Source organism: Tursiops truncatus, chromosome 10, assembly GCF_011762595.2.
Source record: "Tursiops truncatus isolate mTurTru1 chromosome 10, mTurTru1.mat.Y, whole genome shotgun sequence".
NCBI classification, from domain to species: Eukaryota; Metazoa; Chordata; class Mammalia; order Artiodactyla; family Delphinidae; genus Tursiops; species Tursiops truncatus.
Window position 1 is genome coordinate 61,804,304 of NC_047043.1, and position 13,695 is coordinate 61,817,998.

Sequence of the window (13,695 nt, forward strand, 5' to 3'; positions counted from 1 at the left end):
CCCCCATTAGCATTCATCTTCTTGGGAAATGAAATTCTGATGTGCTCGTTTCATGCAAATTATTACTGGCAGAAGAGAGGGGAAGATTTCCAGATATAGAGACCCACAAGATAAAGAAGCCCAGAGCTGTTAGACCCAGGAGCAGACACAGGGTGTGCCTAACTTACCCTCAAGGTTGCATAAGCAAGATTTCAAAATTAATTCTACTCTGGAGACTTCAACCTAGTATACAATGTTCCTGGCTGGAAAAGAAGAACTGTATCATTCTTTTTTTCAAATCTTTACCATTACTTGCCCTTGTATCTCCGCCTTCTCTTTTTGCAGGAAACTTTATTTCCTACTTCTGCACACCAAGTTTCTACCTCCAGATCTGTTTGGTTCAGTTGCTGAGAAGCCTGACACACCAGTGCCACTTGGAAGAAGCCATCTACCGGTGAGCTGGGGGTGTTTTTTCTATCACTTTCTGAACCAAAGGCTCGAAGCACCTCAGTGCTAGAGATGCAGGGACTGGGAGCACCCTGGGGGTCTCCACAGCCCAGGAACTTGGGAGATGATCAAGAAAGGAGAAACGGGTGGAGGGCAGCATCGGTACCAGGAATGTCAGAGAGACCCCAATGGCAGTGAGGAAGCGCAAAGTGGAGACCCCCCTCAGGGCTCAGGCAGTAGGATAGAGTGGGCTAAAAGAAGACAATTAAGAAAGAAGGACAATCAGGTTTCTCAACTACTGCTCCTCTCACTCTGCCCCTCCCAGCCACCAAGGACTGTGAAGAGCTGGAGCTTTCTACCTCAGATTTTCCCCCCTCCAGTCCATATACGTGATAGTCCAGGCCCTGCACCAAAATGCACCTCCTGCCTCAATTCAGAGGCTGAAGTGAGGGATTCACTTTTCTGGGAGGCAGCTTTTAATCAGTTCTGGATGATGTGTCTTGACACTTGAAAGTGAAACATTAACCAGTACCCTTCAGCTCCCTTGCTACATGTCGGCTGTGGTAGGAGCTAGGTGTACGGGGGTGACATGGGAATAGGGAATAAAAAGGAGAAGGTGGCTGACACTTGAGAGGCCAGGGCAGATGAAGAGCAAAGCATAGGAAACACATGGTGGATGTGGCTGGGGCAGTTCACCCACAATCTGAATCACCAGAGTGAGGGTCTGGGCTGTATATTTGTGACTGACAGGCTTCCTGTATGATACTTAAAGCCAGCATTTCAGAGTCACTGATCCAGTCCACACTTTCCTGTACAGATGAGGAGACTAACCTACAGAACAGCCCAGAGGGCCTGCTGCAGCTAAAAGGCTGTGTGCAAGGATCTCCAATATTTTAGTCTTTATAAGATCTCCCACTGGATTACCTGGGAGTCTAGTCCACAGGGTAGCCCTTTGTTTCTCAGAAGCTTGTAGCCTGCTAGTTCGCTGTTATTCACTTTTTCAATTGATATTTATTTAGCAGCTTCTATGTGCTAGCCTGGGTTCTAGGGCACCAAGATAGCTCATTGCAAAACAAATCTCTCTGCCCTCATGGAGCTCATCTTCTGGCGGAAATGTCTCTGAGGGTGTGTGTGTGCGTGTGTGTGTGTGTGTGTGCTTGTGTATGTATGGGTGGGGCACGCTTGTATGGGAAAGTGTGTGGATTTTAAGGCTAAAATGCCAAAGAAGTTCTGTTCAAGGCATGGAAGAATAACTAGAAAATCTGTTACTTGTTCTTCTACATCCATCTCTGCTCTCAGAGCCTGAAGATGAAAACCCCTGAGGGCCTTTGAAATTGTATAGTCCAAGGTTCAAATTCCAGCTCGGCCATTACTTGCTTTGTGAGTTTGGGAAAAATCATTTAATCCACCCATGCTTCTATTTCTTCACTTGTAAAATGTATACTGATCTCACAAAACGGTTGCAAGGATTAAATTAATTAATGTACGCAAAGTATTTAGCATAGCACTGGGAGCTTAAGGAACACTCAATTAATTACTATAGTTTTAATTCTTTAGGTGGATACATTTTTTTCCCCGAGTTTGATGAGAGGTATTATTTAGTTGCTGCTGATTTAAAGAATCTAGTTCAGTGCTGTGAAATTCAAAATCTGTGAAATGTATCAATCACAAGAGAAACTGAAGAATAAGGTGTATACACAGATAAAAACAAAGTCACAGTCATTGCCAGGAAAAAATGAATATTCTTGAGAACCAATTCTAATGATGTTAGTTGTCACACTTATTACGAGTTTTGTGTATTTTGTCCATGAACATTTATTGGTGCCTCCTTCAGCCAGGTGCCATCATAAGAGCTGAAGACAGAAACATGACCTAGTCCTTGCTCTCGAGCAGCACACAATGTGTAGAAGATAATGTGCTTATTTAGAGGCACACACAATGTTATGAGATAAGAATGATTTGACAGAGGAGGTGGGTTGGGCTTCACGGAGAACGGGAATTTGAGCAGGATGTATTGCAGGATGAATAGGAGCTCACTAGCCATTTTAAGCAGAGGGGCAAGCATGTGCACAACCACTAAAGCCTGAAGGAAATGATGAGTCTGGGGGAAATGGAAAAAAGATGGGTATGGCTGGAGCACAGGATCTGGGATTTGAGAAGTCATTAGAGATGAAGCTGAGAAGAAGTGAGCTTAGAAAAGCCATGATGAGTAGTCTGGGCATTGCCTTTGAGGCCCCGCCACATACAAATCGTGGGGCTACTCCAGTTTTAAACTGAGAAGTGCATGATCCAATTTCAGCTTCAGAGAAGACAGACTGAATGGGAGCATGGCTAAGAATAAGGCATGAACAAATGAAAAAGCTCAGCAAAGCCACAAGTGAGAAGTATAGGAGGCAAGAGAGTGGCAGTTGAAAGAGATGCAGAGGGGAGGACTCAGAGGTGTTTACGAGGGAGAATTCATAAGACTTAGTTGCAATAATACAAAGCATTTCTCTGTATCAGATGCTGCACTACGTCTTTGTTTCCATAGCAACTCAGCTTAGTTATTATTTTATACATGAAGAAGCTGATAGTTCAAGAAGTAATTAGCCCCGAATTACACAACTGTAGTTTGGAAGCAGGAGTCAAATCTAGGTCTTTTTGGCTCCAAAGCCCTGGCTCCTAATCTTCTGAAGAAGAGGGGACCCAGGACAATGTCAAATCTTACTTCTTAAGTAATGGAGTAAATGACAATAGCCAAGATAAGGAATCTACGAGTTGAAGCAACTTTCCAGGGGCGTTCAGTTTGGGGTGGGCTGAATTTGAGGTGGCTATATGATACCCACTTTGCTCTCTGCTGTATCTCCAGTGCCTAAAATAGAGTATGGCTCCTGGCAGGTGCTCAATAAATATTGGTTAAATGAATAAATCCATGGGGAGATGTGCAGTCGGCAATGGAAAATTCAACTCTGAGGTGGGACTGGAAGGCAGAGCTTTGGGAAGCATTAGCCTACAGGAAACTTAGAACCTTGAGATTAGACAACACAATTCAGGAAGAACTTTGGAGCAAGGGTAAAGAAGTAAATGGTAAAGAAGTGGGAGCCAAGGGTGGTGCCTGGGACTCTTACAGTGTGGTCAGAAGAAAGAGACACCAACAAAGAAAATGAAAAAGAAGTGGTGAGCCACTTTTTCTCCTGGAAGCCAAAAGATTTTTTGTGAGTTTGTTTTTTAACTTTTTGGGGGGGGGCCTTGATATTCACTGTAATATCAAGATATTTTGATCCTAGTTCCCTGACCAGGGATCGAACCCACGCCCTCAACAGTGAAAGCATGGAGTCCTAACCACTGGACAGCCAGGGAATTCCCAAGCCAAAAGTTTTAAATGGAAGAAGTGAGCAGAAGGATCAAATGCTTGATGAAAAAGAAACTGAAAGCCAGCGTGTTTAAAAATTGGGTTGTCATTGCAACCCTGGCAAGAGAAGTTTTCTGATGGAGACAGAAAGTTGAGAGAGATATCAGCACACTCTGGGTGGCAGGTAACGGAAAATGCAAATCACAGTGGCTCATTATGAGCATCCCCAGAAGCCCCCAGCGGAGTCCCCTTAAATACTATCATCCAGGAATGGGTCACAGGCCTTGTACCACTGCAGAGGAGCTAGAGAAAGCAAGTGTCCAATATGGTCAGCCTTATCACGAGAGTCAGGCTCTCTGGGAAGGCCAAGGGTGTTGGGAAATGGCTGTGAGGAGATGACTGGTGTCTGCAACCAGGAATAAGGGGAAGTGATGAACTAGCATACACGTTTCAAGGAGATGGCTGTGAAGCAAAGACAAAGCCTAGGACGTTGCTTAAGTGGAGCAGGGACCTTGGTAAGATTGGGGATCGCAGCCGTTGTGTTGTGTGTCATCATCTAGTCCTCTTGTTTACAGGACAAAGGAAGATGGATGGCAATGATACGTTTCCCCAGTTCAGCCACGATGTGCTTTCCACATCTCATTCTCTGTTTACAACGAATATCAAGGGGAACGATGAAGAACCCACCACCAGTTATGACTATGATTACAGTGAGCCCTGCCAAAAGACCACTGTGGGACAAATTGAAGCCCGGCTCCTACCCCCGCTCTACTCGCTGGTGTTCATCTTTGGTTTTGTGGGCAACTTGCTGGTCGTTCTCATCCTGATCAACTGCAAAAAGCTGAAAAGCATGACTGACATCTACCTGCTCAACTTGGCCGTCTCTGACCTGCTGTTCCTCCTCACCATCCCGTTCTGGGCTCACTATGCTGCAGACCAGTGGGTCTTTGGGAATGTGATGTGTAAATTTTTCACAGGGCTGTATCACATTGGTTATTTTGGTGGAATCTTCTTCATCATCCTCTTGACAATCGATAGGTACCTGGCTATTGTTCATGCTGTGTTTGCTTTAAAAGCCAGGACGGTCACCTTTGGGGTGGTGACAAGTGGGGTCACCTGGTTGGTGGCTGTGTTTGCCTCTCTCCCAGGAATCATCTTTATCAAATCCCAAGAAGAACATTCTGGTTATGCCTGCGCCCCTTATTTTCCACTAGTATGGAAGAATTTCCATACAATAATGAGAAGTGTCTTGGGCCTGGTGCTGCCACTGCTTGTCATGATCGTCTGCTACTCGGGAATCCTAAAAACCCTGCTTCGGTGTCGCAACGAGAAGAAGAAGCACAAGGCCGTGAGGCTCATCTTCGTGATCATGATTGTCTACTTTCTCTTCTGGGCTCCCTACAACATCGTCCTTCTCCTAAGCACCTTCCAGGTATTCTTTGGCCTGAGTAACTGTAAGAACAGCAGTCAGCTGGACCAAGCAATGCAGGTGACCGAGACCCTGGGGCTGATGCACTGCTGCATCAACCCCATCATCTATGCCTTCGTCGGGGAGAAGTTCAGAAGGTATCTCTCTGTGTTTTTCCGAAAGCACATTGCCAAACACCTCTGCAAACAATGCCCAGTTTTCTACGGGGAGACAGGAGATCGAATGAGTTCAACATATACCCCTTCCACTGGGGAGCAGGAAGTCTCGGCTGTTTTGTAGAGGAGTAGCAGTTCGCTTGTTATTTTCAAAGGGAGACAGAAATCTATATACGATGATAAGCCTCCACAGTTTGTTGAAGAATAGAGGACTCTAAGTCTCTAAAGCAAGTGCCCAGGAACCTCAGGGTTGTGTGAACCAAGACAGACTTGTGTCATTCCTTGTAGAGCCAACATGCGCTCAGGGAATATTCCAGAACAACTGTGGGCAGAGACCTGGACTCTCCAACGAGCTCATCGCAGTTCCTGGAAAATGTCACTTTGCCTTGTGCTTTTGCTCTTTCCCCCCTCGTCACCACTTTGCTCACTCTCTGATTCTATCAATCTCTTTAATCAGCTGGAGGTGGGGAAGAGAACGAGACGGGCACAGGTGAATGGAACAGGGGGGAGTGGGGTCAGGACCAAGGAGAAGGAGGAGGAAGTGTCAACAAGGCTGAGCCTGGAGGAGGATGCAGGTAAGGGCTTTGCTCTCCCTTAGCACCATCTCCTACTGTATTTAACTTTGGAGGCTTCCCCAGCTCATGGAGAGCTTAGGAACAGTAAGAACTTTCTATAAGCTTTGGTTGGGTCCATGATCCCCCTTCTGCTAAATGCATGACACATTTCTGCTTTATTATGGTTTAGCTATGACAACCACGCACCCTACATTTGAAATCTATTCAGTATCTTGCCCCATTGTTCATGTGCTTCTTAGGCCTCATTCCCCTATACAAAAATTTACTAAAGGACTTCCCTGGTGGCACAGTGGTTAAGAATCCACCTGCCAATGCAGGGGACACGGGGTTCAAGCCCTGGTCCGGGAAGATCCCACATGCCGCGGAGCAACTAAGCCCGTGTGCCACAACTACTGAGCCTGAGCTCTAGAGCCCGCGAGCCACAACTACTGAAGCCCGCGCGCCTAGAGCCCACGCTCTGCAACAAGAGAAGCCACCGTGATGTGAAGTCCACACACTGCAACGAAGAGTAGCCCCTGCTCGCCGCAACTATAGAAGGCCCGTGTGCAGCAACAAAGACCCAAAGCAGCAATAATGAAATATAAAATGAATAAATAAATCTTTAATATTTACTAAAGTGTTTGTTTATAAAAATATGCATAATCTTTAATGAGATGAAAAAATAAAAGCCCTCGCTTGGAAACGGGAGGGTTGGAGGTCGTGATTATGAGAAAGGGGTAGGCACTAGTGAGTTCCTCCATCAGGAGTGGAGGGGTAAGCTCGCAGCAGGATGTGCAGGAATGTTTCCAGAATCAGCTAAGAGCAGAAGCCAGGAAGGATGCGTTAGAACACTTAATAGGCCTCATGTCTCTGGATCTGATGGTGTCTGTTTCCTTGTGGCTCCTCCTGCTTTCCTGCTGCCGCTGCCCACCTGTCCCCCTGCAGCCTTTATCACATAACTCTGCCTGGAGGATTACCCCACTCCAAAAGCCGGTTTGTAGCGGTCCAGGAGAGCAGCTTTGGGGAGAATGTGAAGGAAACTGTGCAACAAGAACCCCCTGTTGGGCCCTGGAGAGGGAAGGCAATTGGTGAGGATACTGGGGTATGTGCTCAGAGCAGAGAAGGGGCCTGTCTTGGAAATCAAACATCGGCCTGTAACCTCAGGGTCTATTACCAGGCAGGGCAGGCCTAGATGAGGAAGAAGCTAGATAGGGTGGAAAAAAAAGTCTTCCAAATTACCTTCCAGCACCTCATTTTTGCATACAGGCAAAGAGTTCAGATATACACACACACACACTTTTTTCAATGTAAAGTAAAAATTAAAGCTGAAAACTGCAACTTGCAATTGTGGTAAAGTACCACTTTAAGAGTTACTATTATGCCATGCCTAAAAATACTGTATTAGTTATAGAGACAATTCTGGTGTTGGTGGAGCACGTGGTATGTTTGGGAGACCACCGGTTCATAAATAAATGTTGATTAGGGAGTTGGAGGTCTCTGATGTGTGGATTTACTAGCTTACGGTGATGTAGCATCTAAATAATCTCAGTCGGATCACAGCACACTCCCCACAACTGTCATCTCAACTGTCTTTATTCTCTCTGACTTGCTACCAAAAATCTCTTTTGCCTTGTTAGTAAGTCTAGGAAGTCGTGGATTTAATCCTATTTGAATGCTTCATGCCTTGCCAGTGTCCTTATTGATGCTCAAATGGTCCCCTCTTTGGCCGGTGGGAACTTCTAATTCAAGCTGACTCCTAATCAAAGCTTTTAAATCCTATTTGTAAAGGAGAGGAATTGGAGAAGCTCACTTAAATAAGCAGAGATTTTCATCTTGGCTGAGCTAAGAATACAAATATATGTTAGTGCATTTCCTATCTGATGCAGGCAAGAAACACAAGGCTCCTGGAACCTGGCAACTGGGGAGCTGGAAGTTACTATGGTTTTACTTTCTTGCCTCATGGCTAAAGAAGGTTTCAGAAAGATGTGTGTGTGTTGCAAGGGAGGGGGGTGGTGCTTCACCTGCAGATATTTATATTATCCTAATGAATGCATTAAATTTTGTTTTGATGATGATGAAACATAAATATTGTTTTAAAAAACTATCACTTGGGGCTTCCCTGGTGGCGCAGTGGCTGGGGGTCTGCCTGCCGATGCAGGGGACGCGGGTTCATGCCCCAGTCCAGGGGTATCCCGCATGCCGCGGAGCGGCTGGGCCCGTGAGCCATGGCCGCTGGGCCTGCGCGTCCGGAGCCTCTGCTCCGCAACGGGAGAGGCCACAGCAGTGAGAAGCCCGCGTACTGCAAAAAAAAAAAAAACAAAAAAAAACTATGACTTGGAAAATGAATCAATACTCTTAATTATATTGTTTTAAAAGAAAAACTGTCTGATTGCCAACTACCCTGTCCTTCTTCTCCCAAAACTCTGACAACCACCATCCTATTCTTTCCATCTATGAGTATGATGATTTTAGATTCCTCATATAAGTGGAATTATGCAGTTCTTATCTTTCTGTGATTGACTTATTTCACTTGGCATCCTGTCCTCCAGGTACATCCATGTTGTTGCATATTGCAGGATTTCTCTCTTTCTTAAGGTGAAATAAGATTCCTTAGATGTATTAACCCTATTTTCTTTATCCATTTATCAACATGCATAGAATTTCAGTTATACAGGATGAGTAAGTTCTAAATATCTGTTTCACAACAGTGTGCCTACAATACTGTATTGTACACTTCAAGATCTGTTAAAAGGGTAAATCTCATACTGTATTCCTACCACAATAAAAGTCTTTAAACTGCCTGCTTTGTTATGCTGTAGTACGACAGACTGTCTTATGGTTCACAGCTTTTCACTCCCTTCCCCCTGTCATTACACATGCTAGTCCTTGCCGTGTGACTTGCAGCGCGCCCTTCAAGAGGGACCCCCACCCCCAAGCCACAGCCGGCTCGGCCAACAGAAAGTGAGCAGAACTGACAGTGTCGAGTGACTGGGTGGAGCCTCTGGCTCTCCCTGCTCAGCCACAGGAAGGCCGTCCCAGAACACAAGTTCAGCCCAGGTGCCTGGTGAGTGAGCGGGAAGATGCAGAGAGCAGAGCCAGGGCCCCGGCCACAAAGCGGCCCCAGGTCACAGGAGTAAGAGGTCCATGTTCACTGTGGTACGCCCCTGACTCGTGGGGGTTGCCTGCTAAGAAGCAGAAAAGGTAACAGATGCATAAGGCAGCTGGTGCCCTCAGAGGTAAAATTTGGAAAAGTGTCTATTTGTTTTTCCATCATGAGATTCACTGTGACAAGCACACCTGAGGATCTACCGTGTGCCAGACTGGCGCGGGTTCATAACGACGGATATGTTATTCCCATGCTCTTAGACTTCCTAGTCCAGGGATGGCTGATGGGGAGGCGCGGGGGAGAACAGAGTATTAATAATCACAATGCACTGTGCAAAGCACAGAAACAGAGGTGCACGTGTAGTTTGTTGACAGCCCCGAGGAGAAGGTGACTAACCCGGTGACAGTCCTGCATCACAGTTATAATAGCTACAGTAGGATTTTATTGCCACCAAAGAAACTGCCACTTGAAAGTTGCCAACTATCTCCATATCTAGAAGTGGAAGAAACCTCAAGTCTCCTTTATTCTAGGGAGAACGTTCGAAGTGGGCTGAGTTAAGCAAATGTCAGGAAAGATGATCATTCCAGGCGATGGGTATCTTAAGACTTTTGGTGGAGCTGGGGCTTGACACAGTCCACCCCATACCAACCTCTTCGATCTGTGGCAACTGGGGCTGTTGGAGCACTTTTTCAGAGAGGCCCTGCAGCCTCCTGGGAGTAAGCCATCAAGACCCTATCTTTCCACTTTCACTTTTTCTCATTATTAAAATTTCCCTGGGAATTCCCTGGTGGCACAGTGGTTAAGACTCCGCTCTCCCAAGGCAGGGGGCCTGGGTTCGATCCCTGGTCCGGGGACTAGATCCCACATGCATGCCACAACTAAGAGTTTGCATGCCCAACTAAGGAGCCCGCAAGCCACAACTAAGGAGCCCTCGAGCTGCAACTAAGGAGCCCGCCTGCTGCAACTAAGACCTGATGCAACCAAATAAATATTTTTTAAAAATTTTTTTTAATTTCCCTGATGGGGCTTCCCTGGTGGCACAGTGGTTGGGAATCTGCCTGCCAATGCAGGGGACATGGGTTCGAGCCCTGGTCTGGGAAGATCCCACATGCCGCGGAGCAACTAGGCCTGTGAGCCACAACTACTGAGCCTGCGCGTCTGGAGCTTGTGCTCCACAAGAAGAGAGGTCACGACAGTGAGAGGCCCACGCACCGCAATGAAGAGTGGCCCCCGCTCACCGCAACTAGAGAAAGCCCACGCACAGAAACGAAGACCCAACACAGCCAAAAATAAATAAATAAATAAAATTAAAAAAAAAAAATTTCCCTGAGAAACTGAAATGGCCTCAGGTGAGATTAGCCAGCAGCAAAGGCCACCAAGGGCTGCCAAGAAGAAACTCAACATGAGCGAAGAGGTGCCTGGGCTGGTGAGCTGACCTCTACGAGGCAGCCCATGAATTCAGGGGAAGGCTGGCCCTGGGTGTGGTGAGTGACTGAGATTGGAAATTTCTCCAGACGCCACCTGTCTAGCACCATGTTTATAACTTGACATCCTTGGGATATCCTTGCTGCCTCACGGCCACACCATCTCCACCATCACCTGTCTCCAATCTCCTCTTCCCTGCTCAGCTGGTTTGCTGCCCAGTGGATGCCCCACCCAGGAATGAGGCACTGGCCTCCCCTTCCCGCAAGCCCCCATTCCTCACATGGTTCTTTCAGAGGCCCCTCCTCTGGCTTTGGGGAGAGGAACCCCACCCTCCTTCCCATCAACCCCACCCACTTCTATAACCCTTTCCTGCCCAAACTTGTCTCCTTACACAGGATGGGGTGAGAAGGGTTGTCATGGTGACTAGGGGCACAGGGCTGATTCTGTTACTCTTAGTAAGGCCTGGGGGAGGTGTGTGATCCTAGGTGTCAGTGGTTTTTTTGTAGAACTTCCGGGTACTCAACACCTCTTTGCCCTCAGCCTCAGGCCATACATAGTTGCCAGCTCTGGGACAACAGGAAAAGTCCCACATATCATGTTATGTAGAGAGCCGAACACATAGCTGCAGGTATGACCTGACCCACTGAAGACCACAGAGGGTCTAGTATACACCTTAATCAGCACCTTAGACTTCTGTTACCGCACATAAGGTTACATCAGCGCCATGTCTGGGTAGTGATCTGAAAGAAATACCCAAAATGCATACAGCAGACTTCCCAGCAGAGTTAAGGGGTTTCCACCAGGTCTGGACATTATCTAATAAAGCGATGAGGTGGACAGCCTGTAAATGTCTACTTGGTTTGATGATTTGCACAGGGTGAGGGGGACGTGGTGCATGGTCTGGGAAAAGGGGTCATACTGGGAAGGGTCTAGCGAACAGACACAGTGGGAGTGGAGAGAACAGCATGGTGGCCTCCCAGCCCCGCTTGCCACAAAGGGTGTCTGGGGTAGAAGGTGAAGGGACACTGGAAGTCATGAGACCCCAGCATCACTGCTGAGGCACATGAGTGCAAAATGTAACACTGGTTGGAGGGGGGGAGGGATTCTTCCTACTTCTTCGAGGACCGTGGGGATTCTCTGGCTCTCCTGGTGAAGGGGGCTTTGGGGACACTGGGAGCTTCCTCCTTGGTGGAGATACCAGAGCACTGACAGCAACACTCAAAACATGCTGTCCATGTGAGTGAACCAGGGAAAGGGCTCAACCGCCTATTAACAGAGCTCTGTCACATATAGTTACGGCATTCTGTTGAACGAAAGAAACCAGAAAGAGGACAGAGTCTGTGATGCCATTTATATGAAGTTAAAGAAGAGGCACATCTAATCCATGCACAGAAGTCAGAGTGGCCCCTGCCGCTGGGTGGGGTACAAGGGCACTTTCTGGGGTGACAAGGCTACTCCCTATCATCTGGCTACAGGGTGTATGCGTATCAAAACTTCACCAAGATGTACACCTGGGTCTAGTGCGCTTTGCTGCACGTAAGTTATACCTCAATAAAAATAATAATTAAAAAGCTGCATTTATAAAGAATTTTTAATAACATAAGGACATGCCTATACTGTAATCTTTAGCAAAAAAAAAAAGCAGCATAAAGAACTGGAATGTGTGTGAGAACAATTAATCAGAAAGTATGCATGGGAAAAGGTGTGGATTAAAACACATCATGTGTTAAGAGGGACTGTTTTGAGATTGTGAGAATGTCTAATTTTTTCCGTACTTTCTATTTTTCTGTTTTTCCTAACTTGACACAATAAGCACGTGTTGGTTTTAGAGTTAGACACCTGTTTTAAAAACGAAAAGATTCACTTGCTATTTTTTCAGTCCGTCTCACTGTTGACATTGACCTAGAGTCAGCGTGAGCCCCTGTCTGTTCGTGTGAGCTGCTGTGTGTCAGGGTTTCAGCTCATTGAGCTCATGCAGTTGGTCCTTTGAACCCGAGGAAGAAATTCAATGTCCTCCCCATCTTGTGGATGAAGCTCTGAGTCCAGAGAGAGAAGCAGCCCTCGGAACTCGGGTGTAATGACTCAAAGTGGAGCAGCTACTGGAAGCCTGGCCAGCACCCCACAAGGAGGGCTGGGCATCAAGTCCAGAGCAGCAAACCAGTCAAAAGATCATTTCTCATGGAGAGTCTGAAGGCCATACATAACAGAACCAGAGCCCTGCAAACTGGGAAACTGGGAGGGCCAAGGTAAAAAAAGAAGCGGAGATGGCAAAACTAAGGCACAGCATGATACACTGCTGGTTTACTGTTGCTATGGGACAACACGGGACAACAGGAAAAGTCCCACATATCATGTTATGCAGAGAGCCGAACGTAGAGAGAGACGTTCCCATGGGTCCTCCCTTCCTTGTGCATCCCTGGGATGAACCCCTACCCCAAGAGGTGACCTGAATGTCCCCCTAAAAGGGGGTCACGCACCCTGCTAAGCTGTGCTTCCTTGTTTCAGCCTGTGAATCCTCACCCTGTATTGCCCAAATGTGGTATTTTCCAAACCAACTTGGCCATGGAGTCATTTTGTATTTAAGGGGAGAGGTCCCTTGGGGACCCCAAGTCTAGCACATCATTTCACAGAATGGGGAAACAGAAGCTCAGAGAGGGGAAGTATCTTGCCAAGGGCACACAGCGAGCCAGCAGCCCAGTATGGGCAACTTCGAGCCTGCTCCACTACTCCACGCTGCCCTCTGGGGGTGAGTGTGCCCTCAACTCCACAGCCACCCAGATGACAAGACCCACAGAACACAGGGCAAAGCCCCAGCTCCACATGGCGAAGTATCAATAAAATACAAGGCAACCAATGCCACACACAGAAAAGCAACATTTGTCTGGCAGCATCTGAGAGTTCTACCCAGTGTATTACCACTGAACATAAGGCTTCTCTTCAACCAGCCGAAACTATATTCCCCATTTCCTGTGAAATTCTGTGTTAATTTATTTGCTACACATTTTGTGAACGCTTTCTCAAGCATACTTTGTACGTCGCTGCTTAACTAGCCCACAGAGAGCCGGTACCTACAAAAGACTACAACTCGTTCTGTCATTTGATCTCAACCACAGATCTGTCGAGTAGGTTTGTGTTTGGGGCTTTTTTTCCCCCCATTTTACAGGTAAGAAAACTAAGGTCTGGAGAGTTTCAGTAACTTGTACAGATCAAGTAGTAAAGAGTGAAGCTGGGTGTTAAGTCCAGCCTCATGACTAGAGTCCAGTTCTCAA

General features: G+C 46.9%; 1 protein-coding gene across 1 annotated transcript; it reads left to right on the plus strand.

The window, feature by feature from the left end:
- Nucleotides 1-198: 198 nt before the first annotated feature.
- On the plus strand, nucleotides 199-6,826 carry CCR2 (C-C motif chemokine receptor 2). The gene is made up of 2 exons (XM_004311483.4): nucleotides 199-433; nucleotides 4,333-6,826. Exon 2 carries the CDS (start codon nucleotides 4,344-4,346, stop codon nucleotides 5,463-5,465), a length of 1,122 nt encoding a protein of 373 aa, XP_004311531.1. The 5' UTR covers nucleotides 199-433; nucleotides 4,333-4,343; the 3' UTR covers nucleotides 5,466-6,826.
- Nucleotides 6,827-13,695: the final 6,869 nt, after the last annotated feature.

Bases quoted from the DNA above. Each gene is read 5' to 3' on its own strand.
- CCR2 (XM_004311483.4), top strand. From the start codon at position 4,344: ATGGATGGCAATGATACGTTTCCCCAGTTCAGCCACGATGTGCTTTCC.